At 50.1% G+C, this 25,888-nt stretch overlaps 9 protein-coding genes across 9 annotated transcripts; 5 read left to right on the forward strand and 4 right to left on the reverse strand.

Moving 5' to 3' along the window:
* Positions 1 to 999: 999 nt before the first annotated feature.
* On the reverse strand, positions 1,000 to 3,272 carry K444DRAFT_421699 (uncharacterized protein). Its single transcript, XM_024872712.1, has 2 exons — positions 2,321 to 3,272; positions 1,000 to 2,271 (listed from the first exon to the last, which is right to left on the reverse strand). The coding sequence occupies exons 1-2, from the start codon at positions 3,123 to 3,125 to the stop codon at positions 1,130 to 1,132; spliced, it is 1,947 nt and encodes a 648-aa protein (XP_024735943.1). The 5' UTR covers positions 3,126 to 3,272; the 3' UTR covers positions 1,000 to 1,129.
* Positions 3,273 to 5,155: 1,883 nt separating this feature from the next.
* On the forward strand, positions 5,156 to 8,215 carry K444DRAFT_613829 (uncharacterized protein). The gene is made up of 3 exons (XM_024880423.1): positions 5,156 to 5,528; positions 5,615 to 5,891; positions 5,945 to 8,215. Exons 1-3 carry the CDS (start codon positions 5,409 to 5,411, stop codon positions 7,963 to 7,965), a joined length of 2,418 nt encoding a protein of 805 aa, XP_024735944.1. The 5' UTR covers positions 5,156 to 5,408; the 3' UTR covers positions 7,966 to 8,215.
* Positions 8,216 to 9,260: 1,045 nt separating this feature from the next.
* K444DRAFT_630675 (uncharacterized protein) lies at positions 9,261 to 9,955 on the reverse strand (the record flags this gene model as incomplete). Its single annotated transcript, XM_024883246.1, has 2 exons — positions 9,261 to 9,613; positions 9,790 to 9,955. The coding sequence occupies 2 exons, from the start codon at positions 9,953 to 9,955 to the stop codon at positions 9,261 to 9,263; spliced, it is 519 nt and encodes a 172-aa protein (XP_024735945.1).
* Positions 9,956 to 10,820: 865 nt separating this feature from the next.
* Positions 10,821 to 11,439, forward strand: K444DRAFT_724842 (uncharacterized protein; the record flags this gene model as incomplete). Its single annotated transcript, XM_024888637.1, has 1 exon — positions 10,821 to 11,439. The coding sequence occupies one exon, from the start codon at positions 10,821 to 10,823 to the stop codon at positions 10,992 to 10,994; it is 174 nt and encodes a 57-aa protein (XP_024735946.1). The 3' UTR covers positions 10,995 to 11,439.
* A 1-nt stretch (position 11,440) lies between these two features.
* Positions 11,441 to 11,815, forward strand: K444DRAFT_724844 (uncharacterized protein; the record flags this gene model as incomplete). Its single annotated transcript, XM_024888638.1, has 1 exon — positions 11,441 to 11,815. The coding sequence occupies exon 1, from the start codon at positions 11,477 to 11,479 to the stop codon at positions 11,813 to 11,815; it is 339 nt and encodes a 112-aa protein (XP_024735947.1). The 5' UTR covers positions 11,441 to 11,476.
* Positions 11,816 to 14,513: 2,698 nt separating this feature from the next.
* On the reverse strand, positions 14,514 to 16,030 carry K444DRAFT_422109 (Metallo-dependent hydrolase). Its single transcript, XM_024872715.1, has 4 exons — positions 15,768 to 16,030; positions 15,505 to 15,644; positions 14,779 to 15,439; positions 14,514 to 14,709 (listed from the first exon to the last, which is right to left on the reverse strand). Exons 1-4 carry the CDS (start codon positions 15,795 to 15,797, stop codon positions 14,539 to 14,541), a joined length of 1,002 nt encoding a protein of 333 aa, XP_024735948.1. The 5' UTR covers positions 15,798 to 16,030; the 3' UTR covers positions 14,514 to 14,538.
* A 1,124-nt stretch (positions 16,031 to 17,154) lies between these two features.
* On the forward strand, positions 17,155 to 18,779 carry K444DRAFT_421891 (guanine nucleotide-binding protein beta subunit). Its single transcript, XM_024872713.1, has 5 exons — positions 17,155 to 17,481; positions 17,574 to 18,292; positions 18,344 to 18,433; positions 18,492 to 18,611; positions 18,660 to 18,779. The coding sequence occupies exons 1-5, from the start codon at positions 17,364 to 17,366 to the stop codon at positions 18,678 to 18,680; spliced, it is 1,068 nt and encodes a 355-aa protein (XP_024735949.1). The 5' UTR covers positions 17,155 to 17,363; the 3' UTR covers positions 18,681 to 18,779.
* A 1,999-nt stretch (positions 18,780 to 20,778) lies between these two features.
* K444DRAFT_630678 (putative Phosducin-like protein) lies at positions 20,779 to 21,681 on the forward strand (the record flags this gene model as incomplete). The annotated part of the gene is made up of 2 exons (XM_024883247.1): positions 20,779 to 21,384; positions 21,433 to 21,681. The coding sequence occupies 2 exons, from the start codon at positions 20,779 to 20,781 to the stop codon at positions 21,679 to 21,681; spliced, it is 855 nt and encodes a 284-aa protein (XP_024735950.1).
* Positions 21,682 to 22,091: 410 nt separating this feature from the next.
* K444DRAFT_591077 (uncharacterized protein) lies at positions 22,092 to 25,741 on the reverse strand. The gene is made up of 4 exons (XM_024878173.1): positions 24,882 to 25,741; positions 24,534 to 24,833; positions 22,712 to 24,483; positions 22,092 to 22,640 (listed from the first exon to the last, which is right to left on the reverse strand). Exons 1-4 carry the CDS (start codon positions 25,532 to 25,534, stop codon positions 22,330 to 22,332), a joined length of 3,036 nt encoding a protein of 1,011 aa, XP_024735951.1. The 5' UTR covers positions 25,535 to 25,741; the 3' UTR covers positions 22,092 to 22,329.
* Between the last annotated feature and the right edge of the window lie 147 nt (positions 25,742 to 25,888).

Raw genomic sequence — 25,888 nt, forward strand, 5'->3', positions numbered from 1 at the left:
TGCCTTCCCGATTGGGACTTAATGAGACCCAGCCCATCCCCTCCCAAAACTTTATACACCATGCAGGACCAATCCAACGAAGCCATATGGCGCCAATAACCAAACCAAGCCCCCCCTTCTTCCAAACACCATGACCCAATGCGCGAATCCTTCCTCATGTCTCATTATGTACTTGAATGCTCCGACAATCATCAAACAACCCTGCCTTCGTTTTCCCAAGATGCGTATGTAATGCTTTTTGAATACACCTCAACTCCGACATGGTCAACACTCCCTCCCCCAGTCATTTCTACAGATCTTTGATTATAGGGACCAAGCGATCGGAATGGTCTTCTCATTCAGCGCTTTGTTGGGCCAATGTGTTGTTGAAGCTTGCTGGAGAAAACATGAAGTTGCGATCGATATCCATGCTTCTAGCAATTCTGCCACCTGGAGTTCGAGGATTTGCAACGTTGACACGCCCTCGACTGGTGGCTCTGTTCATATCTTCATCGTCAGTATCCATGTGATCATCTTCATATTCTCCTAAGCTATGCATTTATCAGAATCAATTTCGTGCTGCTTCGAGAAATGTGTATGTAAACGTACCGTGCGAAATAGTCCGCAAGACCGTCATGGCTTGGTGTGCCAACTACCTGCTCGTAGCCAGGAGGAGGCGTAGCAATTGGTGGGGGCGGCTCTTCTGCATCGAAGGCAGGGGGGTTGAAGCTTGGGTTCCTCAAGAAATGAATCGGACGCTGAACCCCTGCAGCCGCATTCGTTGCAAGGTGGGCTTGTGGCGGTCTTGCAAGGTCCAGGAGTGCAGCCTCAGGTGCAAATGGCGATTCCGTCCTGTTCAGGCTGTCAAGTGTAGGCACGCTTCCTGTTGACGATGCAGGCGAGATATTACTCATCGCTGCATTAGGACATCCGCAAACTCGTTGCTGACCCACAGTGCCCGCGTTTAACCCAGAGTACTCTGGTAGAGCAAGGTTGGCTTGAGTTGCACGGCAACTGAGAATCGATATCGGCGAGTCGATTGAGATCTCAAAGTGACGCCGTTTCCCGGGGTTCTCACTGTCAGCTCGAGATATCCGCATGACGATCTACGAGCGTCAGTCACCAATTGTCAACAGAATGAAATGTCTGGTCATACCTTTATCCAATGGTGCACGTCGACATTTTTCCATGTGCAATCATGAGCCATCCGCTTCGTCCGATCCTTTTCCATCATTTCGCATGTTGGCAGTTGAACATTCATTTCTATTTCGGTTTGACCCAAGAATTGTTCGAGACCAAGGTCAATGTCGCCGAGCATATTGTCCACCGGCTCGGGAAGAGGTGTTGGCTCGCTACCACTGGCTGCAGCTTCCTGCTCCCTACGCCGTCTTGCTAACTCGCGCCTCTGAGTTCGTTCTTCCGGATTCGGCTCGCCTCCTCTGAGAATCATAACTTCCGAACCCACATACTCTTTACCCAAAGGTTTTCCGGCCGACTTCTCAAGCAGCAAAATCTTGCGGGCGACGTCTTTCCGATGGACCTTTTTATCGGTCGTGTTGTACTCGATGCACTCGCTAACAAAAACTTTGAGTTTGTGGACTTGAACTTTAGCCAAAGGCGTGAGCTTGAACGCAATTGGGATCCTGGAGCCTAGAGGGAACGCTTTGCCCGAAATCATAATTTCGTAGTGGAGCTGATCGTCCCAATTCCTGCTAATGGATATTGGCTCGACCAATTCCAGGGAGTCTTCAGATGGTGAGCGAACCACGGGGATTTCCTTGAAACCCTGCAGGTTTGCTTTGAACGTGCCTGCTCGCTCAACAATAACTTCAAGCATCCAGAGTACCGAAGCAAGAGGCAATTTGGTCGTTTCTGGGAAATTGTTATCGATTGGAATCTCAAAGCTGTATTCGTAAACTCCAGGATGAAAGACTTTGTAGCCCTTTTGCTGTGGTGTTGGACCAAATGGAGAGTCACCTTTTTGAAAACTGCGAGATTGGTTGCTTTGTAAGGAAAGACGTTTGGTATCCTTCCCAGACAAAATTGTACTTGATCTATTGGATCTGTTCCCGAGGCCAGGTAAAGAGAAGCCCCCACTCTGTTGAGCCGGGGAGGGAAGATCGGTGCTTGTCAGACTTGTGACTGATGTTGAGGCCGATTTGTTGCGCAATACATAATTACACATCGTGCCATAGCCTGTTTCTGAGCCTTCATACAAAGCGTTGAAGAAAGGCAACACTTGTGTTCTGAGCGATTCTTCCTCAAATAACTTCGTTTTCTCGGGTGGAATGCCTAGTTATTTGTCAGATTACTTCGTTACATGAAGAGCTCTCACTCTTACCTTCGGGCCACTCTGTCCTTGTTTTGCCAGTAAACTTAACAGTAACCGCCTTGATCTTTGCGCTTTTTGTAACATTGAATTGCAACTTTCCTCGAAGCAGGCCAGATTTTGACGAGGTGTCTCGGGTTGTGCCATCGTGATCGAGACCGGTCAAGAATATGACGGGCTCAGCCAGAATAATGGAACATGATACTCCATTTCCTGAACAGACCGGCTTCTCAGTCTCCTGGCAAGCTTTCGAGGGAAGCGCGATAGAGCTATTCACAGAGTTGGCGCTGAGACTGTGTCTGGGGGCAACTCCAGGTGGGTTGCCTCCCAGAGATGGCCTCGACATCGCTACCGGAGAATCATCCACCAATGTCCCCGCAGCGGCCCTTCTAGCAAATATAGTTGTTGCGTCTGCCGATGCTGACAAGAATGACGCTCTGAGCGTTTGGGGACTTGCGGACCTGGTGGAAGTGGCCGCTGAGGACGGAGCGGTGGAGGCGGAGGTAGCCGAGGAGAAGGGAGAAAAGACCGACCCAAGCACACGCTTCGCGTTCTCGCGGGAAGCCAGATTTCTGAGCTTTACTTGAAGTCTTGATGCTTTCTTTGGCTCCGGAGCAAGCGGCGGAGGCCTCAGGTCGAGTGGTATAAATCCAGCTGGTAGACGAGTGACGTGTATCGAGTGTGGCCGTCGTGCTCTTGGTCGACACGGAGGGGAGGGGAGTCTCGCAGGTTGTGATTTTTCCAGATATCTGTTCGTGGGCGTGTAGAAGACAGTCCCTCTGCTCGTGTCATACGATAATATTACCGGTCCTGTCATTGTGGACGTTAACGATCGACTTCGGCCCCAGATGCATCCGACTGACTACTTGGGCAGAGGCTGGTCATAAAAAGAAATGGATCTGGTTGCATTTTGCGGTATGTACACAGTCGCAGATGAGATCTTGGGATGCGCTGGCATCAGAGCCCAAGGACCAGTAATGTTATGCAATAACAGCAAACAGGGTGGTTGCCGGTAGGGCTTGGGAATAGAATCATGAGGGGAAGTGCTATGGAACATGCGACTGACTCTGGATGATTGTACTTACGGTGCTAGTGAAGCATGCGTTTTGTTGTCAAGACGGTTGACAAGGAGTCGGGATTGTATTTTGCCAGCACATGCGCACAATCAAAGATTGGACAACCGCCAATATCAGGGAAAGCGCAAGAAAACGGACTGGAGACAGTGTTGGCAAGGATTGGCGGAGGTTCTTGCTGCCGGCTGTCTTCGTGATCCCAGTGAAGGGTGCGGGCGGTGACGCAGGTGGAGTACGATCTGATTCAGGCTTTCTCCCCTGGCTGCACAGCGAAATTTGATTGAAGGCGAAACGCCACTTTTGCACACCAATTGGATTGAAATGAAGAGGAGGTATGTACAGTGTGAGAGCAGCAAGGAGGCGACGGCGATGGCCTCTGGACTGCGGCAGATAGGGGAGGGGAGAGAAGACGCAGCATCGAGTGTTTATAGAAGACGGGGCTAGCACGAGGCACGATGATGCCGAATTGGCCGAAGCCTTCACGTCATTGGACAGCTGCAAGGAAGGCTTTTCCAAGGGCTGCAGCCTCGACTGGCGCTCATCAGTCATCCTCATCTTCGTCTTCATCCTCATCCTCATATTCATCTTCAAGACTTCAACCTCATCAGACCAGTGCTCCGCTTGCAGGCAGCAGCCGCAGAAAATGGAAACATCTCATCTCATCCAACTACGATTCCTGCCCAACAAGGGACCCCTGACCCCCATGTTTTGCAACGTCTGCGGTCAAGCTAAGTGCTAGGTCCCGAAAAGGGACAAACCCTGATACCGCACCAGATATCCAAGTGCCATGTGCATGAGGTTTCAAGATAACTCGATGGGGTAGTATGGATGACTGCCGGAAATACCTTAGCACACCAAAATATTCCGAAAAGGAAGATGGAGCCCCAGCTGGGCTATGGATCTCGTGCACCTGCAGAAGTGCAGATCATTTTCGACTCTTGGCCAAGCTGGTTGCCGTTTCACGGTCGAAACAACCCGATCCAACGCTTCGTCTCAATCTTCATCCATACCAAGCCTTGCCGATTAGATAACTGGCCGTCCCATCCTTAGCTCAGAACCGTCCAGCAGGCTAGATGTTGACGATATCAGAGTATTTGACCTTGAGCCCATCTATTTCCTTTTCCCTGCCACGGATGCTCCGGAGTCGGAGCTCAACACTGACAATTTGACTTTTTGAATCGAGCTTTCCATCCTTTCCGGCCAGTGACATCCCACAGGTTAGAAACAAACGGCTGCAGATAAGATGTGGCTGAAGCCGCAGTCCCCGAACATTCCGGGTGGCGTCTGGAAAAAGTTGCCGAGAGAAAGCCTTCAACAATCAGCAACAATCAGTCCTTTTGCAGCTGCCAGATCGCCAGGTACGCAGAGGTCGAGACTTAAAAAGCAGGGCTTAGGCCTACAGGAGACAAGGGTCTAATAGGTGTTGTGATCATCACACGCACTACATGCCAACATCTGCCACGAGTCCAAGATGATCCAGCAAAGCTGCGCCTTCACGGACGCGTAAGATGCCCTATCTGAATAAGACAACCCAGAAGGGATTTGGAATCTCATCTGGTCGGCTGAAGGCTAGGCTTGGCAGACGGACCCTGGTCCTGGATCTTTGTGGGGAGGGAACAAGCACGAGCATCGCGCCTTAGGCAGCTAAAACGACCAATGGAACACAAAAAAAAAAAAGGGAACAGGCATGCAACTGCTTGTAGCGAGGCACAGGGAAGTATTTTAGGAATAGATGTTAGCAATACACTGTATCATCAATCTGATTGAAGGCCCTCAAGAATAGGGTAATGGAAATCCTAATTTCTACTTCTACCACTTGCATTGTTCATGCTCAATAGTTCTAGTGAAGCGCACTGAGAGAAGCCTTGTCGAAATGGAAGGCCTATTTATCTTATCGCCGACTGGGCCATGCTGTCAACAATCTCACGTGAGCACCATTCCGCACGCGACGAAGCGCGTCTCTGAGTTCCTTTTGCCTTGCCTGTCAAGCAACAGAATCGGCAACGGTTGGAATTGAGGACAAAACAATGGCGGGCGCTGGTGCAAATCAATCCCATCAACTCGTCACGCTGAATGGAGCAGCCGACCTCTCCGCCCCGTTGGCAGGTCTGGTCATCTGCTGTACTTCAGTCCCAGATGAGAAGCGTGTAAGTATCCCAGGCTGTCCCAGATGCGACCAAGCAACCATCATCAAAAGTTGGTAGCCTTGCTAATCTCTTTGTCTTCACTGCAGACCGAACTGGCGAAGTATGCGGAGGATATGGGTGCTGTCCATCGGTACGACTTGACCCTCGACGTCACCCACCTCATTGTTGGCAATTACAACACGCCTAAATATCGATACGTTGCGAGAGAAAGATCGGATGTACGGCCCATGACTGCCAAATGGATCGAGGCAATTCGGGAACTATGGATCAATGATGAAGAGATAGATATGAAGTCACTGGATCGAGAACATATACTACCGACCTTTCATTCCTTGAAATTTAGCATGACCGGTTGCGACGATCGTAAGGAGATAATGCCTTGAGACCCTGGCCTGTTACTAATCAATTTTTATCAGCTGCGGAAAGGCTAGAGATCGCCGAGCTTGTCAGGACAAATGGAGCAGTGTATGAAGGAGATTTGACGAAGCAAATCACACATTTGATATCCTACCGGACGGAGGGTGCGAAATATAAAGCTGCCAAGAGCTGGGGACTTCGAATTGTTTCGCCTGAATGGTTACACCATAGCTTAGAGAGAGGCATGATTTTGGATGAAAAGCTCTATGATCCTGCTTTGCCTGAGGAAGAGCGAGGGAAGGATGCCTGGGACAGAACTAAGCCAAGAAGAACCTCATTGGGAAAGCGATCCAGAGATGACAGCAACACCAGTCTAGAGGGAGGGAAAAGGAAGTTGCGGAGAACTGCGAGCACGAAACTAAGCACCCAGAACGACGGACTCTGGGGTGATATCGTTGGAGGAGGTGCTATGGCGCAAGTCTCTCGAAGTGGGATATGGGAGGAAGGCGATGCAGGAGTATTGTCAGAGAATGCACATACAGAGCAGAAGATATCTAACGACAACACTAAAAGCGGATCACTCCAATCGACAATCGAGAACCTGCCACGAAAGAAGGGCATGTTTCATTCTTGCCGTTTTTACCTGTCCGACTTCCCTCCGGCACAAGGACAAATCCTTCATGAACACATTGTTTTCAACGACGGCGAGGTATCGGGTTCAATGGATGATCTGATCCGTCTTTCAGATACGACCCCCCAAGTCAGACTGTTCAGAGTCGTCCCTCACGACTTACCTCTCACCCAGCCCCCTCCACTACCAGAATCTCAACCCTCGATTCAGACAGTTACAGTGTGGTGGCTGGAGCGATGCCTACACAGGAAAGAGTTCATCGACCCCGCTGATTCGGTTATTGGAAGACCGTTTCCTGTTTTCCCTATTGAATCCTTTGCGGGAATCACAATTTCGACCTCCGCGTTTTCCGGGATAGATCTACTTCATGTAACGAAAGCCGTCAAACTCATTGGCGCCAAGTACAGTGAGGATATGACACCACAATCGACGGTACTTGTCACAAAGTCATCAACTGCAGTCAGGAAAGATAAATTCGACCATGCCCAGGAGTGGAGGGTTCCTATTGTTACAGCTGACTGGCTTTGGGATTCGATCGCGAAAGGTACTATGTTATCGCTCTCAAAATATCGAATCCGCTCTCAGAAGCGATCGGATTCCCTGCCAAAAACGAATGGGGGCGCGCAAGCAAAGGCTCTACATCGACCTGAGCGATCGAAGAGCGAACTCCTGAAGCCGGGCGCAATGTCCAGCAGTACTGCCTCCAAGTCTTCCACGAGACCACCCAGAAATGCACGACTCGACAATACTGCATTTGACTCAGAGGAGCCAATTATCAAGGATGAGGATAATTCTCAACTCAATGGGTCACTTGCAGACACAACGGGCTCTGCAACCTTGGACCAATCATATAAATCAGAACCTCTTTCAGAAAGAAGTATCAACTCGCCGACGAGAACTGTGTCGACAGCTCCGGCTCCATCAGACCATCCACGATCCAGACCACAAGAAGACATAAGCAACGCAATATCAAATCTCCTTGCCAAGACTAAGACAGCTGCCGCGAACCCAGCACAGAACGAGGCATCAGAAGGACGAAAACGAGGCCCTGGTAGGATTCTAGGCAGAGTGACGAGCAATATCTCTACAGGGTCTGGCCGCTCGCGCGCTACATCTGTCGACTCCACAGCTACCCATGGCCATCCAGTGCAATACCCTCCATACGATCCTAGAAATCCAAGACCAGAGCACACAGCGAATGAGCAGATCGATCTGCTGTTGCATGGAAATGGACACCTAAATGAGGATGAGGACAGTCAACCACCTTCGACTCAGTTAGAGTATGAAGATCCAGACAGCACTGAGGCGAGGGAGATGGTGATGGCGAGGATGATGGGCGAGAAAGTGCAGCCAAAGAAGACGGGGTTGAAGGAGAAGGCCGTCACCGTTGGTGATTTTATGGAGAAATCGAGGGCGACTAGGAGGGTTGGAAGGGGGGGTTTAAGGTGATAGTTGGACATGGAGTCAATAATCTTTGGGTTTGATGAGCCCTCGAAAGACAGGTCAATCGATTAAGTGACTTTCATACTCAAGAATATCACGAATAGGCCTTTCTTGTGTCAACCAAGTGAAGACTCTAGTAAGACTTACAAAAGTCTTCATCTGAAAACCAATCTGGCTCCATTGTGTCTTGCTCGGCAAGAGCGACTTGCAGTAAGCCTCATGACTACAACCTCTGTACAACGATCCTCCACTCCTCTGCATCTCCATTACTCTTTCTCTCTGAATCCCAAATGTCCTACTTCAACGATGGGAAGCGACACCAGTAAGTCAACCATTCCCTTCCACTTCTCCACTCCCACAATTCACCGAGCTAACTCCCCAACCTCGCAGCCCCGCCCCGCTAACACCAGCAACCTGGCAAACGGCCCTCTGGACCTCCTCCCCCTTCTGCTAAACACATGGGGTCAACCCTCTGATCGCATCTTCTCCCTGTGCCCCCAGCATAGCATCCCCCCACGTTTGTGTACCCATTCTGTACGCTCTTCGACCTCTCTATTCCTTATGCCCTTCTCCACAAAATCTTCTACCTCAAAATATCTCCTCGACCCGCAACCGACTTCTTGATGCATGATATGTATAAGGAGTGCGATAGGACAACGGATTAAAAGCCTTGAGGAGGTGGCAGTGGTTGGTCGTTCGGATGGTCGTTCGGATGGTCATTCATACATGGGCGTTACGCATTTTTATGCTCGCATGTGGAATGGTAACGTTCATCGGTATAACCATCATACGGAGCTTCTCTCCTCCAGTTAGAGGGGAATATGGCGCCCATTGGCCAGATCCTTTGCTGGTATGCGGGCATGGTATCACTCTCTGTTTCTTCGCAGGTGTGGATATCGCCAGCCAACAACAGATGGTCAAGAAGACTTTTGCAATCGATCACAGGAACTACCCTGGCTACGAAAGTAGCACCTTTAGGTCGGCGTTCTGGCTGCTCATCAACGTCATGTTTGGTGTCCTATGGTATGCATTCAGATATAGGAGCTAAGGGACAAATAATCCAGACTGGACAACATCTTCGGACGATGAGGTTCGAGAGTGTAAGTATAATTTACACCACTCTAAAGCCAAGTAAATCGCCCAAGCTCAAGGGTATTCAACTCCAACGCCAAAATATGACCTGAGACCCAACCCGCTTGCTTCGCATCTCCAAAAACCAACACTGCTCCACTAATACCACTTCAACTTCGATTCTTCTCTTCAATTATGCTAAGTGTTGAAGTGCTTACAAAATATCCCTGCTAGGTAGGGTGCTGGTTGAGAAGTTTCGCTAGTGCCTTCAAATCCAGTTTAAGACTTGTATTCTTCTCGAACTCTTCATTAAAGTCCTCGAATTCCACACCACGAATATTTGGGTTCTGATGGAGAAAGATGAACACCTGGCGCAACAGCCATTCATAGTCATGGCCGTGGAAATGGGCGCCGTCGAAGTCGAAGCCAAAGCTGGTCTGGTTCTCCTCAACGTCGGTGAACATGGCTTCGACACGCAGGCTAGACTCGAGGTTCTCGGTTTGGAGGGCGTCTTCGAATTTCTGTTCACGAGTACGGGGGTCGAACTTGGGGTATGACTCGTTCTCGTCCTTGGGGCTGCTAGCTATTAGGTCTCCGTTAGTTTTGTTTTACAAACGTCCAAAGTATTTCAGAACGACATAAGACACAAGCAAACAACATGAGCGTAGCAGCCTTAGTAACGTCCAAAGAATGATTAATAGACATAAGCCGTTGCCCAAGCTCTTAATGCAAACAAAGATGAAAGGCAGTTTGGCTTACCATAATCATCCAACTCCTCCTTCCCATAATCCAAGGTCCCAAACTCGATTTCCTCTTCATCCAGGCGTTGCTGCTCCTTCAGTTCCTGTTCCTCCCTTGTGCTCTCCATCTTCTCCACTTTATGTTCTTTCTTGCAACGGAAGTCTGCAACGGATATGTCGGACATAATGGCGAGGCGATCGAGTTGAGATGAGATGCGATTAGGTTGGGACTTTTGTTTGGGTAAGGAAGGAGACTTCGGAGGAGAGTGTGGCTTTCAGCCTGGGCAATTAATGTTCTTGGAGGAACCAAAGTAAAACCTGGGACGGTAGGCGATTGTTCTCCAGGGCTTGGAAGGCGTCAAATCAAATTTGGGAGCCTTGTCGGGGTGAATGCACGTGACTCAGGGGCTCGCTAATTTATCTGCTTGGGGGAATCATTCATCTAGCTCAACACATTTTTTTAGAGAAGTGTTGCTATGTAAGACGTTCAGCAAGGTGATATTTGCAGCAGATGCCTTTTTCTAGAAGTGGAACTCAAAAGAGACCACTGCACTCGTTATACGTGTGAAATAATCTCAATGCTCTTCGCTCAGGGAAAAACTGTACACAACTTCTAAGAGGGAAATCAAGACGGGGTGGTGACGCCTATATGTATCCCACTTACAGCTGAACACACCTCTTACAGCTGGACACACTTCCAAGAAGCGACTACCACTAGTGTCCGATTGTCCGCATGTGTTCTGCCAGTAAGGAGGCCTCACTTACAGCTGGACACAGTGAAGTGCACATTTCACAATCGTGTTCCACACTTTCAAAATGTCGGTGGCACGTAAAATAAGTTCCGTTATCCACCAGCCTCTTAGATGCAGGAAAAAGGGATTTGTCATCTAGCTACGCCTTCCTTTGTCCTATAGCCGCTGCGCATTCACTTGACGTTCCAGCGTTCCAGCGTTCCAGGGGCAGTCACCCGCAACTCATATTAAGCGAAACGCGTATTTAAGCGACGCGACGCGTTTCCCCCCTCCATCTCTCTTATATATATTAGCCGAAATGCCACCTTTACGCACTCCTTTGCGCTCCATCTCTGGGAATCGTTCTAAGGGTTCAGAGATCTCCCATTATATGCGTGGTCAAGTTATGGGAAAGGCTTCTGAGGGTGCAAAATTAGTTGCGATTGCGAAGGCTCTAAAACTCGATAGATCGACCGTTAATTACACACTTTAGCAAGACACATTGCGCGATGACAGCCACTCCCTACCACGAAAGCCAAGGAACAAGTCGTATACCGATGCCGAAGAGAGACGCCTACTTTATCATATTCATTTAAACTCAAAGGATACTTACGCACAAGTCATCAAGGCTTGTAGCCTCCGTTGCAGGCCCATTACTATTAAGAAGATCCTCAAGCGTTATGGCATATGTAATTAGAGAGCAAAGAGGTACCCGGAGCTTATAGAAGTTTACGCGTTGGCACGACTTGCTTGGTGCCTTGTACGAGAGGGCTAGACTGCGGAAGAGTAGGGATTAGTGTACTGGAGTAATGAGTGTTCTGTAAAGCAGGGGCAGGTTAAAAGGGGGGAATAATGCTTTTGTATACCAGCACAAAAATGGCATAAAGAGATGGTCCAAACCTATGGTACAGGCAAAAATATAAAAGTCATGGTTTGGGAGAGCTTTTGGGACCTTGGAGGTCTAATTACTATATTATGGACCGTAATTTTGAGTCGGCAAAGCATGGATACTTAGCCAACTCCTATCTTGAGGTCTGCGAGGCAGAAGTAGCTCCTATTTTTCAGGAGCTTAATAACGGATACTTATTTATACAAGACAATGCTTCTATTTATCGGGTATACTTAGTTCAATCTTGGTTTAGGGCCCATAGGATTATACAGATAGTAAATTGGCCTGCTTACTCCCCCGATCTTAACTTGATTGAGCATATCTGGTGGCACTTGAAAGTACGGGTCTATGAGATGTTTCTAGAGGTAGCTGCGGACCTGTCCAAATCAAAGTATGCGAGGCAGAGGCCAGTGTCTTGTATTTAAGCTATGTGGGACACTTTGGATAAGGGAATCTTTAATGTTTTATATGCTAGTATGCCGGCGAGAATGAAGGCTTGCATCGCGGCAGGCGGGTGGTATACTAGATATTAAGATAATTAGACAGACAAAACTGCGTAATATTTGGGCACGTGAAAGAACAAATTATAGTGAATTAAATGACCTAATTTTTATGCGAATTGGACCAGTAGTTATTAAGTAATTAAGTGTGGAAGTGGTTGGTAGTAATGTTGATATTTGGTGGGGTGCGGGGTTGATTAAAATATGAGTTGCCTAGTACTGTAGTATGCCAAAGTCGAGCCCCCACACTAAAGGCTCATTTGGGATCTAATTTCTACGTCCTCGAGTGTTCCTCGATCTATTTGGAGCTTTACCAAGGGTCATAGTTAACATAAGTAAATATTGTTGCCATTTGTATTCCATGCAAAGGCGAGCGGCATTGACATTAGTCCAATACCCTAAGCGAGGAAAGGCGCAATTTTGACCTGCGCAATACAGAAATTCTCACAATTCCCCCTTGTATTTAATTATCGTAAAAATTTCGCGAAAGTCAGATCTGCTCCTTTTCTGTTACTCAAAGACTTTTAAAGACTTTTGGATGTTCCGTTGAAATTCGGCGTGATTTCCCAAAAGTAGCGATTTTAGTGTTCCTCGCAGCTAGACGGGTTTCAACGCCGTACGCGAGTTCGCTCAAATCCCCAAATCCTCTTATATTAGTGGCGATAGTTCGGACGTAGGTCAGCAAAGCGGTTACTGGGATTTGATTGCAGAGATATTTGGAGAGAATTCCACGGCAGCCGTGGCTTGACGGGGAGTTGAGGAGGCATAAAAGTTGACTTGGAGTGGGCGAAGCAGCTAGTATCGTGATCTATTCCTAGCAATCACCCACTCGGGAGCCGCGTTGTCTTCGACTTCGGCGTCCTCCACGTTATCGGATTCCATCCTTCTTTGGATTTGTCTTGCTCGATGTCTTCACTGGCGTTTCGGTCGCGGTGGAGGGAGTTGTCGAACTGAGGTGGATCGAGCATATCCCGCGCTCCCTCTTCTTCAAGGATCTCGTCGTGCTGATTATCTTGTTACTATTTCGTTGCCCGTTCCACTTCTTTCAGAGGTTTTCAAGGGCCGTCTAGTGTTGTGGTATCCCCCGAGTAGTGCTTGGATATTCGGTACGCTTTCTTGGTCGCGGATCTGCACAATGAACTCTGTGAGGTCTTTCCTAGAAGAGCTTTAGGACTTTTGTAGCTTTCCGAGGGTTCGCCGGTAAGAAGTGATTAAGGACATCCAACCCTTCGTATAGAGAGTCGTATCCTCGTGTTCGGTTTCGTCGACTTGATTGTGCTCACCATCGGAGTTTCGGACTAGTATTCGTCTACGTCAGATCAGGTCCTGCAAATAGGTCTTTAGTAATCGTAATCAAAAATCCCCTCTTAAGAGCAATTAGACTGTGCTTCATAATAAGTTAGAGAAGGATTAATTAACCTCGATGTGACTGCGAAGGAGGGAAAACAATCGATCGGGAGCGATGCCCCTATTTTCCCGCACCAGGCTCCATGCCTCGCTTATGGCCTCGCTCTCTACAAAATACCAAAATTTAGTAAAAAGATAGGATCAAACTTTCAAAGAAACAAAAAAAAATACCCCCGATGGTTCACGACCAAGCATGGACTAAACCCCCTACGGGCCGTCCCTTCGTTGGCGCTTGTTGTCCGATATACGGATGAGTGAAGACACCTCGACCAACTAGCTCTACGGCCCACGCAGGGGAGATAGAGATTGGCACACTTGAAATCGTTATGTACGGGGCAGAGCCAAGAAGGCGTGTGCATCAGTCTTACGGCAAGTGTAGTGGGCTCGAACCACCTGCAACTCATATCGTTCATCTGATTTCACCGGCTATGATTTTAAGGGACGCGAGACCGCGAACCCCAAGACCAAGCACAAGGCTTGAGTGGACGGGACGTTAGTGTCGTCAGATGAGTTTGATAGAGTTGCGCCGTACTGAGCTACAAAGTGCTCCTTGGATGTTAAAGGCAAAATCGCTTATTTCAATACATATGCTATTCAAGGAAAAAGCGGTGCACGTGAGGGGGTAGCCTCCTCAGCGAGGCTGGAGAAGCTACAACGAACACTTGAGAGCCCTGGAGTAGACTCGTCGCAACATCCATTGAAGAATTTCCCTTCTGGAGCATGGTCGTGAGCTGAAAGCAACCTTGCGAGGCGCACAATCAAGCAAGCATAATAAAGTAAGGTGAGTAATGATTTCAGGGGCGAGGCAAACACGTTTATTCATGCCCTCCTGAGAGAACTGGTCTAGTTTTTACGATGTGTGGTCCAAGTCATTTCCCGCCGCTCTCTTCCCATTCCATTCTCCGAGCGCACAATCAATCAGAGACGAGAAGCTGGGTCGGGTTCTCAAATGCTGAGCTTAAGCAAGCAAACGAAGCAAGCAAGGTGAAGTTCGATTCCAGAGATGGAGCAACATGCTCAATGCCAACTGGGCAAACTAGAGTCTTCCAGCTGTTTTCTAGGTAGTCTTTCGTCTCAAGTCATCTCTCAGAATCCGATCTTTTCGTCCCGCTCCAAACAAAGCACGCAATTAAGCAAGAAGCAGAAATTCAGAAAAGCAAAGCGAAATTCTATTTCAAAGGCAAAGCAATGAATATCTATGCCCCCTGGTCAGTTCGCACTAGTCGCGAGGCCATGTACTTTCATTTCCACATTATCTCTCTCAACCTCTTCTTCTCCTCTTCACTTCCGAATATGGTGTCGATAGCTCCTCGAGCAAGATCACAGGTCTGCTTTCTATCGAGTCCGAAGTGTTCTGCAATAAGCGCGTACTCATTTGAGAGAGCGCTGCCAAAGATGCCGACATCGTCGGTCTGTTTTCATCAGCACACTGGCAAGATTCTTCTCGAGTTGGGATGAGACTAGGGAGGGGATGGACCTACGCTCAGCGCAATCGGACATCCCGTCTCCCTCCACCATCCAAAGTGGTGGTCCGAATAAGTGCCTGCGATCATCTTGGCATGGACATTACAGCTCAAGCAGAGCTCAAGTCCCAGTTTACTCTTGACGATCTCTTCTCTCACGTCTTCTGGAACGTGGATCACGTGGCCGATTCGATCAGGGTTGTATGAGAGCAAGGTCCATAGTTCTTGTGCAGTTGATGACTGAGGGGCTTCAGCGAAATGGATGGTGATCTCGAGATCATTTTTCTTGGCTTTCTCGAATGCTGGTCGAAAGATGGCTACCTCCCCTACCGCTGGGTCTCCGCAGAGGTCAATACCAACGACACCTTGGTCTCGAAATTTGATGGCAAGGTCCACGACTTCGAGAGCGACAGGGAGATCGTTCCGACGATCGATAGAGAGGATCAAGTGTGTTTTCATGGAGGATGAGGCATTGAATTTTGAGATGCAGTCGAGAGTTGTCTGGACATAGTCAACTTTCGTAATGTTGGCTGATGGAATGGCTCGAGGAGTTGTGCGAAGCTCGAGATAGACAACTCCATCTGCTTGAAAGTCTTCAAGAACGGAGTTTGTAGTGTAGATCAAGGAAGAGAGGTCATTACAGAGAGAGTAGATGTATCTCGAGAAAAGTGGAAAGAAGCTACTCTCGCGTGAGACATTGAAGTCAACAAAGAAAAGAAGATGGCGGGTTTCAATCCTACTCACGTATCTAAATCATAATCAAACTTACCAGCTGGCATCTCAACCAAAGGGTCCTCCAACGTCGTCTCTCCTCGCTCCTTTTTCTGAAGCCATACCTCATGAAGGCATTCTCGACTAATACTTCCACTCAGGTGAGCATGTAGCTTCCAGAAGCGTTAGCCTTATATCAATAATTTTGCATAAGATTGTATGACGGCAGGAGACGAGATCCAGCCGCAGTCCGATGCATCCAGAGGCGGAGTGTATGCAAGTCATGGGTGGCGCACCTCTATCTTGGGTAAAGACCGAAAGTCCATAATCGAAATTGGAGATCAATTTCCCATGAAGTCAGATTTAATGTGGAATCCGCGGGCACGGCACCCAGTGAGGTTCCCGATGAACGGAACAGGTGTTTCTGTCTGGCGGGAGAGGCAAGACAAGACGGGCAGCTGAGTCGTGGTCGAGCGCTAAGGACGATCGAGCGATCTTCAACGGCAGGTGTGCAGCACAAAATATGATTGTGCTGATTGTGCTGCTTGAGTTTTGTTTTTGATTTTGGGTTTTGATTTGTTCTTGGCTTCGAAGGTTATTCTCCGAGCTTGAAGCTCTCGGGGTGCCGTGGCGTACGGCCGAAGATGGGGGTTGGGGCATGGTTCCCGAACAGAAGTCATGGTGTTCGTTCATCAGGTCAAATCCGACACGGTACAGGGGGGCGCTAGCAAGAGAGACATCTCCGGCAGATGGGGATGGGGTCTCGAAGCAGTGGCAGGCCCAGCCCTGACGATCAGGACGGCTGACTTGCAGCTAGAGTGGAGGGGCACTGGAGCTTGCAACATTTCAATACTTCCAACACAGCAGCACGATCGTGGCTCAATATCGATATAAGATACGAACAGACATCACGAGCTGTCCAGTTGGTGAACACTCGCAGTTCATTCGCTCTCCTTTCCAGCTCGGTAGTGGACCACTCTGAGGCCTCTCCGGCCCTGGGTGATCGCAAATGCATCGTAATTTAAAGGGCCCATCCATGCTGCAAGCTGCATGCGGTGGTATGATAGCGACTAGAGCAGCCAGGAGGTGACAGGACAGGCAGCTAGAAGTCAAGTCCAATTCCAGGACGACGGACCAGAGCGGAGGGGAGTCAGGACTTGAGAAGTGAGGCGTGAGACTGTGAGGGCCAACGGCTTGCTCAGCACTCCCTGACCTCACGCCTGCGCCTGCGCCCGCGCTTTGACGTTCTCACTGGGAGCGGACGGAGTGGATGCCGGTCGCAGAACGAGATCTCCAGCTGGAAATCCCCCTCCGTCCGACTCCCTCTTCTCTTCGCGGCAACCAGCACCCAGCAACCGCAGCAGCAACCGCAACTCGGGGGCCTCGTCTTTCCTTTCCGTCCCTTCCTTTCCCTTCCAGCCTCCCAGCCTTCCAGGTGCACCAGCGCTGACCCGATCCGAGTTTGTTTGTGCATCGGACCCAAGCCTCTGGCGACGGCCCCATCAAGCCTCCCAGTCTGCTCCTTCGCTCGTTGCTCCTGTAAGCAGCAGCAATAGGCGGAAAGTGGCTTCGGTTAGTCAATTGGGACTAGCCAAAAAGCAAAGGGAGCAGCAACCTCCACAATCGACCTTCACCTCCTGCCCCAATCTACAACATCGCGTCGACGACCTCGCAATTGAAGTATCGTCCTTCTGCCCGCGCATCGCCCAGCCCATCGCTAGTGACCACCTCGTTCCGGAGGAGGGCTGCCTGCTTGCTCGACCGCACTGTCAACAGCCTCGGGGAGCTATCTTCCGTTTGGCGCACCCCCCTACCCTAGCCCCATCTCCTCCATCTCCATCTCGAACGTCCCCCAGCTCGATTAGCAATTGTCAACCTCACAACCCGCCAACATGTCGAACGACGTCTCTCCCGACCAGATGCAGGCGCGCATCCAGCAAGCCCGTCGTGAAGCCGAAAACCTGAAGGATAGAATAAAGCGCAAGAAGGATGAATTGGCCGATGGCACTCGTGAGTAACCGACCTGTTTGAGAGCTCCACCGCATTGCCATAGCTCCCCATGCGCCATGAATGCGATCGTATGCTGATCAATCTGTATACAGTCTCCGGCATCGCCAGGAGTCAACAAGAAGCCCTCCCCAAGAACCAGATGATGAAAACCCGGAAAACACTGAAGGGACATCTAGCTAAGATCTATGCCATGCATTGGTCAACGGATCGGAGACATTTGGTGTCGGCGTCGCAGGATGGAAAACTTATTATTTGGGATGCATACACAACCAACAAAGTCCACGCCATTCCTCTCCGTTCTTCGTGGGTCATGACCTGCGCATACGCCCCGAGTGGTAATTACGTCGCCTGCGGTGGTCTGGACAACATTTGCTCAATTTACAACCTAAATTCAAACCGCGATGGACCAACTCGTGTTGCCCGGGAGCTCTCAGGACACTCTGGATATCTCTCCTGCTGCAGATTCATTAATGACCGAAGCATCTTGACCTCTTCGGGCGATATGACCTGTATGAAATGGGATGTGGAAACCGGATCAAAGGTGACTGAATTCGCGGACCATCTCGGTGATGTTATGAGCATCAGCATCAACCCGACCAACCAAAACACTTTTGTCTCTGGTGCCTGTGATGCTTTTGCCAAGCTGTGGGATATTCGTGCTGGCAAAGCAGTCCAGACCTTCGCTGGCCACGAATCCGACATTAATGCCATCCAATTCTTCCCAGATGGTCATTCCTTTGTCACCGGTTCCGATGATGCTACCTGCCGATTGTTTGATATTCGAGCTGATCGGGAACTTAACCAATACGGAGTACGTTGGTCTCTTCTACTGAGATAGGTCTATCTGCTAATGAAACAACAGAGCGAGGCTATTCTTTGCGGCATTACGTCTGTTGCTACGTCGGTTTCCGGCAGGCTACTGTTTGCGGGTTATGATGATTTCGAGTGCAAGGTAAGATGAGCCGGTGGCAGCATCGCACCGTGAATCAGCAACTGATATTTGGTCCTAGGTCTGGGATATCACTCGGGGCGAGAAGGTTGGATCGCTGGTCGGTCACGATAACCGAGTCAGTTGTTTGGGTGTCAGCAACGATGGAATGAGCTTGTGCACTGGATCTTGGGATTCATTGGTAAGAATCCAGTTCTGCCAACACATAGTGCTTTGCTGACATTTCTAGCTCAAAATCTGGGCCATGTGAAGCACCATAACTCTACGACTTCGGGCGGTATACCTCGAGCCGTGCAGAGCGGCTCGAAGCTCAATTGCACCCAACCCGACCCGAATATCCTCGATTCCTCTAATTACACACCTGATACGCCTTCTTAATCTCTGCGAATCGGCGTAGACTGGACGAAGTTACGAAAACCACTCCATGGCTTAGCGAAGCAGGTGTTCGTCAATAGGCACTAATCTGATCTGACCCGAAAGAGATGAGCTGCTGGTTACGACATCTGATTCTGTGCTTAATAATCCTTCTTTCCCAATATCCTTGTTCGTATGGGCGGTCGTTCTTGCATTGCTTGCTCTTTCCCGTCTGCGCGAATTTAGCCCAGGCTGTTTGCGATGATATCCTGCCGAGACACCTGGATCCGCCCCTTTTACACAACACTTCTTCTTTCTCCTTCTCGACATGTCTCTTTTTTTCTTCCTTCTCCATTGCGCTCAACCAAAAAGCTTGAGGATGTCTCGGTGGGGTGTTTGCTACATTGCAACAGTGGGTTCTCGATTCGTTGGTACTAGTCGAAGAATTCGGGAGAGGCCTACGGAGTACCTTGGGTATGTGTAGATAGTCAATTAGTGGGCATGAAGCAGCGGGGACTCTTAGCACGCTTTTGTTGCTACTTCGTCATGACCAGTTTGATATTGGCGTTGGTGACAACAATTGTAAAATAGTCCGAATAGCTGCAACACTGATAGATATATGACGTCCCGTTTCATGTGATGTGATATGCAACTCGTGTAATGTGATGGACATAGCTCGGGAAGAGGTAGGGAGCCGCTGACTGCCGCGAGTCGAAGAACAGTGATCTGCTTGGACGTTATACGATGGAGGTACGGTACATTGGAGTAACACAGCAGATGTAACTCTGTATACAATCCCCTGTCGACAGGAGGCGCGGAGATCCAGCCCTACATCGTCACCAATGGTCTGGGGCGTCCTCCCACGGGACCCAATCCATGTCACACTTTGACAAGCCCAGCTGTGTCCTCCTTTTGGACAACTCCACCAAACGCCGTGTCATGATGGACCCCGATCCGGGGCGTGCAGCTTCTGGTCATGTGCAGCGTTTTGAGCGGAGCATGTCCATACCGGTCTCACTTCAACACTTGCCTCTGGACAGGAGAAGGGTCCCCATTGCGCATTTCCAGGGAACCAGATGTCAGAATGATAATCATCGGTGTTTAAGGTCCAAACCGCACGCCAAAGGCATTGGGGGCCCGCATATGAAACGCCCCGCCTGCTTCGAGAAACCGCCCCATCGATTTCCGATGATCGTTTAGCTCCTTATCGATGCCCAGCATATCATTGGGTGCTTGGCAAAGCAGGCAGGAAAAGGGGGGGCAGCCTCGCATGACGGCAAGTCCCAATAGATTGCGGGGACACAAGGAAACAAATTTGGCGGTCTCAAAGCGGCCAATTATTGTGAAGCGTGCATTTTTGTTGGAGAGCTCGAGTCGTGAAAGGAGAAGAATTGGCACAGCTGCAGCTCAGCGCTCGTGCCAAATCACATCACCCGCGCTGCATTTCTTTAATTGATCCCTGGCGGCCTCCATCTCCTGCAGGACCGGGTCTTCCCCTCGAGACCACCGACGCGGACGCAGCAGAACGGACCACAGAGCGGTCAACTGCTGTGCAACAACTCCTCCGCGCTGCATGTCCATCCAATCCTTACGAGCGCCTCAGACATCCTATAACGGTGACGACCTCTTTTACTCGAGACGAGGGGCAACCCGGTCATTCACAACACCGCAAAGGCATAAGCAAAAGCTCATAAGATTGCCCTGAAACACCTCCTTACATCACGCCTCCCCTCCCCACTTCACCGCCATCATCCAACGCAGAGATTTTCTATTCTCGGCCACTCGAAAAGGAACTCCTTGCTCGACGTCCGGGCGTCCCAAATCTGCGACAGCGGAGATTCAGCCCGGTTCCTGCGCCAAAGACACAGACACTTCTTTCCTTCTCCCGTGCGGATCATCGACCTTCTGGAAGCCTTCGACCAAGCACTTCCGCGCACCCCCCCCTTGCCCGCCATTTCCATAAAGAGCACACGGCTCCCCTACCCATCTTCACGATGGCTACCCGAACCGCCGCACAGGAAGAGTTTGACTCGATTGTCTCGAAGGCATCTTCATCCTCCCGTCTGAATCATCATCCGTCAGACACACACGACTATAGACACGACAGACCAACTGGCGAGCAGGACGAAGAGACAGAGTACGTGCAGAAGAGGGTAGACGAGAATATGCGGATGCCTAGTTTGGACCCGAGGGGAGGCTTGTTCCATCTGCCGCATAGGGATTTTGATAGTGGGAGGACGACGGGCGTGAAGGGTGTTATTGCTGATGCGAGGAGTTACGAGGAGGCTAGACGGACGGGGAGCTACAGAGGATCAAGGACGAATAGTAATACGAGGAATGATAAGAGGGCGAGCACTGCAACATTCTTGAATGATGATGGAGAGGGGAGCGCGAGTGAGGAGGAGGAATTCATCGAACGGTGGAGACAGCAACGGAGACAGGAATTGTCAACTATTGGCAGCGATATCCGGAATCGAAGGACTAGTCCGAGTATCAGGAGATACGGACGCTTTGATGAAGTTGATGCGCTGGGCTACTTGGACGCCATTGAGAAAGTCACAAGAGACACAATCGTCGTTGTCTTTGTCTACGACCACGAGGTAATTCTCCCCCTCCTTAACCAAGACATCCACTAAGGCATGTCTCAGTGCCCCGTCTCCCAAATCATTTCAGACGCCCTCTCCCCTCTCGTCCCAACCCACCCAGCAATCCACTTCGTCCGCGTCCACTACGCCGACATCGAATTCGACAACGCCGGTGTGCCCGCCATCCTAGCGTACAAGAACCAAGGCGACCTCTTCGCAAACCTCACCTACATTATTGACCAAATCCCAGACGATACCCTATTCGATACCCGCGCCCTAGAGAGCATTTTACGGAAACACAAGATCCTATAAGCATCTCATTCCGGAGTCATGTTCAAGTTATGGAGATCAGATCATGATTGCGCTGGCGTTTTTTTCTGGTATTTGTAGTCTCATGGACAGGGCCATTGCTTTACTTGCTCGGAACAACGGAGGTCATTGTGTAATATTAGATCCGTGTGGAAATATCTTGCAAGGCGAAGTGTAGCGTTCACGAAGGGCGTTGGCAGAGATGGCAGGTTGCACCATCCTTGGGCTTCAGCATTATGGCGCTTCGCGCACCCCTATCATCGTATTTCATTCTTGTCAAATGGAGGTTTCCAATTAATCAATCTCTCAACAGTATCAAAAATCGGGTTTTCATCGGTAGTGATGTGTGTATTACCCGTTTCCCAATCCAGTACTTCGCTCTGCCGGATGTAAAGTCGTTGCATCCCCATTGAGCGACGTTGCAAGTGTCTCAGCTGCAGCTGCAGGAACCCGCAGCCCATGAACGGCACTTGAACACAGGGACTTGGATAGCTAATTTTGAAGTTTTCCATCATTATCATTCTTTACCAACTTTCTCCAGAGGCCGCCCCAACGCTTTGCTTGCGCTTGCGCATTCGCAAGAGATAATTTTCATAATCATTTCGCTTCCAAGTCATCAATCTCCATTCTCATGCCAAATCAAGTCCTAAACTAGAATCCGGGGTTGCCCGGAGCATCAAACCCCCCATCCAGCGCCATAAAATCAAGCAAATCCATACCGCCTACACTGACGCCCTCCGCCGTCTGCATCACTCCTTGCTCATTTACATTCTGGAAGAAAGCCGCGCCGGGAGGCAAGTACCACATCTCGTTGCCACCATTCCAATCGCTCGCACCACCAAAGACATCACCCATATCAGTGCCGTAGGTCGAACCAGGGCCCGTGTTGTAAGGCGTACCGGGAGCGGCAAAGAAGGCCCCTTGATTAAGGTCAAACGGTGTGGCTGAGACGTTGAGATCTACTGTGAGGTAATTAGCTTCTAGCAATGTCTTGGCAGGAAAGTACACTCGAAAAATGCACTGAGAATCTCACCTGGTCCATTGGTTCCCATGCTGAAGTTGGGAGTCGCCGCGTTCCATTCCCGTATCTGCTCTCCGCGGTCTGTCTTGGCTCTCTTCGAGTCAGGCCCTTCGTGCTGCAAGGCTGGGCTCCCATGGCGGCTCGAAGTCTCTCCTGGGGGTGGTCCCGTGGGAGCACTGATGAAGCGACTTCGAAGACGGGACGTCAGTGTCTCGAGAAGGTCTGCAAAGCGAATACCAAGATGGACATCATCGACAACGCAGTTCCGCAGAGCGGAAACGGCCCTGTCCATCAGTCCAATGCTAATCTCTACGTCACTCTTAGATGCTCCCAAAGCAAAAGTCTTTAACAAGAACATTGCTCCACTGATAATGCGAAAATAAGTTCGCACAGGTGCATGCTTCAGATAGTCGCCCGGCAAAAGCCCCTCGACAACTGTTCTGAGAAGATTCCTGCTTCCGTCGACGACTTCTCTGACGTAGTCTTGATCGGCTGAACTGAACCCGCCAAGTCTTGCCAGAGGTAACTTTCCGTAATAGTTTTGAGTCTCGGGCGATAGAGGATTTCCAGTGTTGTTACCGTTGTGGCCAGCCGTGTTATGCTGGCCAGCGTTGCTAGTACATCTCTCGACAACGGCCTGCAGCGACAACGAATTGACATATATTCGGACGTACTCGTACTCGATTGAGAGTATGTGTCGAATGTACGGAGGTAAGCGAAATCGCTGAAATTCCTTCGTCCATGCGGCCAGCATAGGCTGGAAATCTTTGAGAAGTTCTACGTAACTCCCATCTTGGATGATCTTGGTAGTGTATTGTCTCGACTTGAAGAGCTTCTCGTTGCCAATGCGCATTGCATTGCTGATGCCGGCCCAGCAGTGGATGATCTGGTCGTCAAGTTCGAGATCCGGGATGTAATTGAAAGTGTTAGACACCGTCGTGTTCGTATCTGGAGTCTTGCCATCCACCGATGCTCTTCTCTTTCGGGGTGCGAATGCTGGATCCGTCACACGCAAGTTCTCCGGTACCATATTTGTCCATCCAAGACGGCCAGCTAGCTGGGTGACATAAATGAGAAGAAGTCTCTTGATCCTAGCTGCTCTGAGCCGATAAGCTTCGTCCTCGTACTCAGGTCGTGTCATTTCTCCACCAGATTCCAATAGCTCGTCAACGTTATCGAAGACGCCGAGTTCGTAGGACAGGCCCATTGCCGTACTCAGGAGCATCCAGCACATACGATCACTTCGCCAGGCTGGTTCAAGCCAGCTTTCGATCCTTTTCCCACCTACCCCTCTAGGTAACCGATGGCCTCCTTCGTCGTCGGTACTGTAGGTATCAGGCCCTTCATAGGATGGAAGCATAAGCTCGTCCGTCGCCTCAGCCGGGGGAAAATGTAAAGCCCGGGGGTGCCATTCTGTCAAGATCATGAGACTTTCAATAGTTCCCAAAGTTCGCAAACTTCCTTTCCGCAGCCCTCGCCATGGAGCTGTGCTAGAAGTTTGGGCTTCTCCATCACCGGCCCCAGACCCACAAAAGCCACCTCCGAAAGCTTCTTGACCCCACAAACATCTCTCAATCATCCCTCTGAGATACGTCCAGAGCTGCTCATGGATGGCATGCGACCTGCAATGGCCTCCTGGTCCTGGCATCTTTCTATACCGAGTGGCTATAGTGAGAAGCGTAACTGTCAGGATAGGCTCTTCCATTAAGAGGGTTGGGTGGGTTCCTGGTTCCCGGAAAGTTGGAGGGGAGATTGGTGTAAGCGGTGAAAGGTACTCATAGTAGCTGCAGTATGTATAAGCTTTGAAACTGGGAGAAAAAGAGAATCGACCTACTAATCAATATAATCGATTGCCTCTGTAGGTGTAAACCAGCCAGCCCTGACAAATCTGAACCTTGCCCAAGCCTTGACAGCGTCTTTATAACCTTGCTCTTGCATGCGGCTCGGCTTCTCCAGGTCTCCTGAAGTCAATGCAGGGTCAATTTGCGCTTCTCGCCGAATTTCTGGAGGACGCATATAGCTGTTCTGGAAAGGAGCTCCATTGTTTTGAATAGGCGATGGCAAATGCGGGTGCGCGGATGTATTATTTGCCATCACTGGCGACATCTGACTACTGGTTCTCTTGTGGCCCGGGCTGAAAGCGTGTCAGTAAGGTTTTATTACAAGCTGGGAAGAAACGCACCTGTCAGTTGCAGCTTTATAGAGCAGATCTAGTGCATCATGTGGACCATAGACTTCCCGACGCATTACTTCTTGAGCCTCAAGATTTTCCAGCTGTGTGTTCGACTCCTCCGAGTTTCTGCCATCCATCCTATGTGAATCATCTCGGGAGCCTTGGTTTGGCCGGCGCAAAGGCTGCGGGCGGCCAATTGATCCGCCAGGAGTCAACGGAGGCCCAGGAGCGACAGGCGCATTGTCTCCATATTGAACTGCGGATCGAGCAGAAGGAGGAGCTCCCATTGAAGATTGCCTGATCGATGCTGGGGGGGAGGTGTGGGCCATCTTTCTTCCATTGCGGACAGTGTAATCATCGTAGTCGTAGCCGTCTAGGCTGTCAGGTCCACCATCGTCGTGCTTGCGCTTTCTTCTGGTCGCAGAGAAGAAACACTCCTTGCTCTCTCTGCGACATCGTACACATGGTGGGTCGTGCGGATTGTCTACACTTCCCATATCACACTTAACCTTTCGACGCCGACATGGTATGCACGCCTGGTAGACGCGTTTGTGCTGCGGCGTTCCCTGTGGCTGCTGCTGCTGCTGCTGAGCGGACGGCGAGCCGCTGGATCCATTAGAGCTCTCTGGATGCAATGGATATTGGGACGTTGTGGTCGACATCGCCAGAGCTCAGAGCTTAGTCGTCTCGACAATCGATGCGCCTCGCTTTCCCACGGGTTAGGCTGCAAGCGTCTTGCTGCGGAGGTTGGCAAAGTGCACAAGGACCCGAGTGAAACGATGCCACAAGGCTTATCGTGTTTCAGCGCAAGAGCAGGGCCTTTTTGGCATCTCGGAAAAGGTTGAATGATGGGTGTGGCATTCGCCGTGCGATGAGGCCGAACTGGCAGCTGCCTCTTAACGTTATCGGCGAGGCTGTCTTTGCCCTTGCCTCGCCAGTGATGCGCCCGGCCCAGAAAAATCACATGCACATGGTCAGCAGACTTTGGGAGTCATTGTCAAAGTCAAAGTCAAAGC

Source organism: Hyaloscypha bicolor (assembly GCF_002865645.1).
Source record: "Hyaloscypha bicolor E unplaced genomic scaffold K444scaffold_87, whole genome shotgun sequence".
Classification (NCBI taxonomy): Eukaryota; Fungi; Ascomycota; class Leotiomycetes; order Helotiales; family Hyaloscyphaceae; genus Hyaloscypha; species Hyaloscypha bicolor.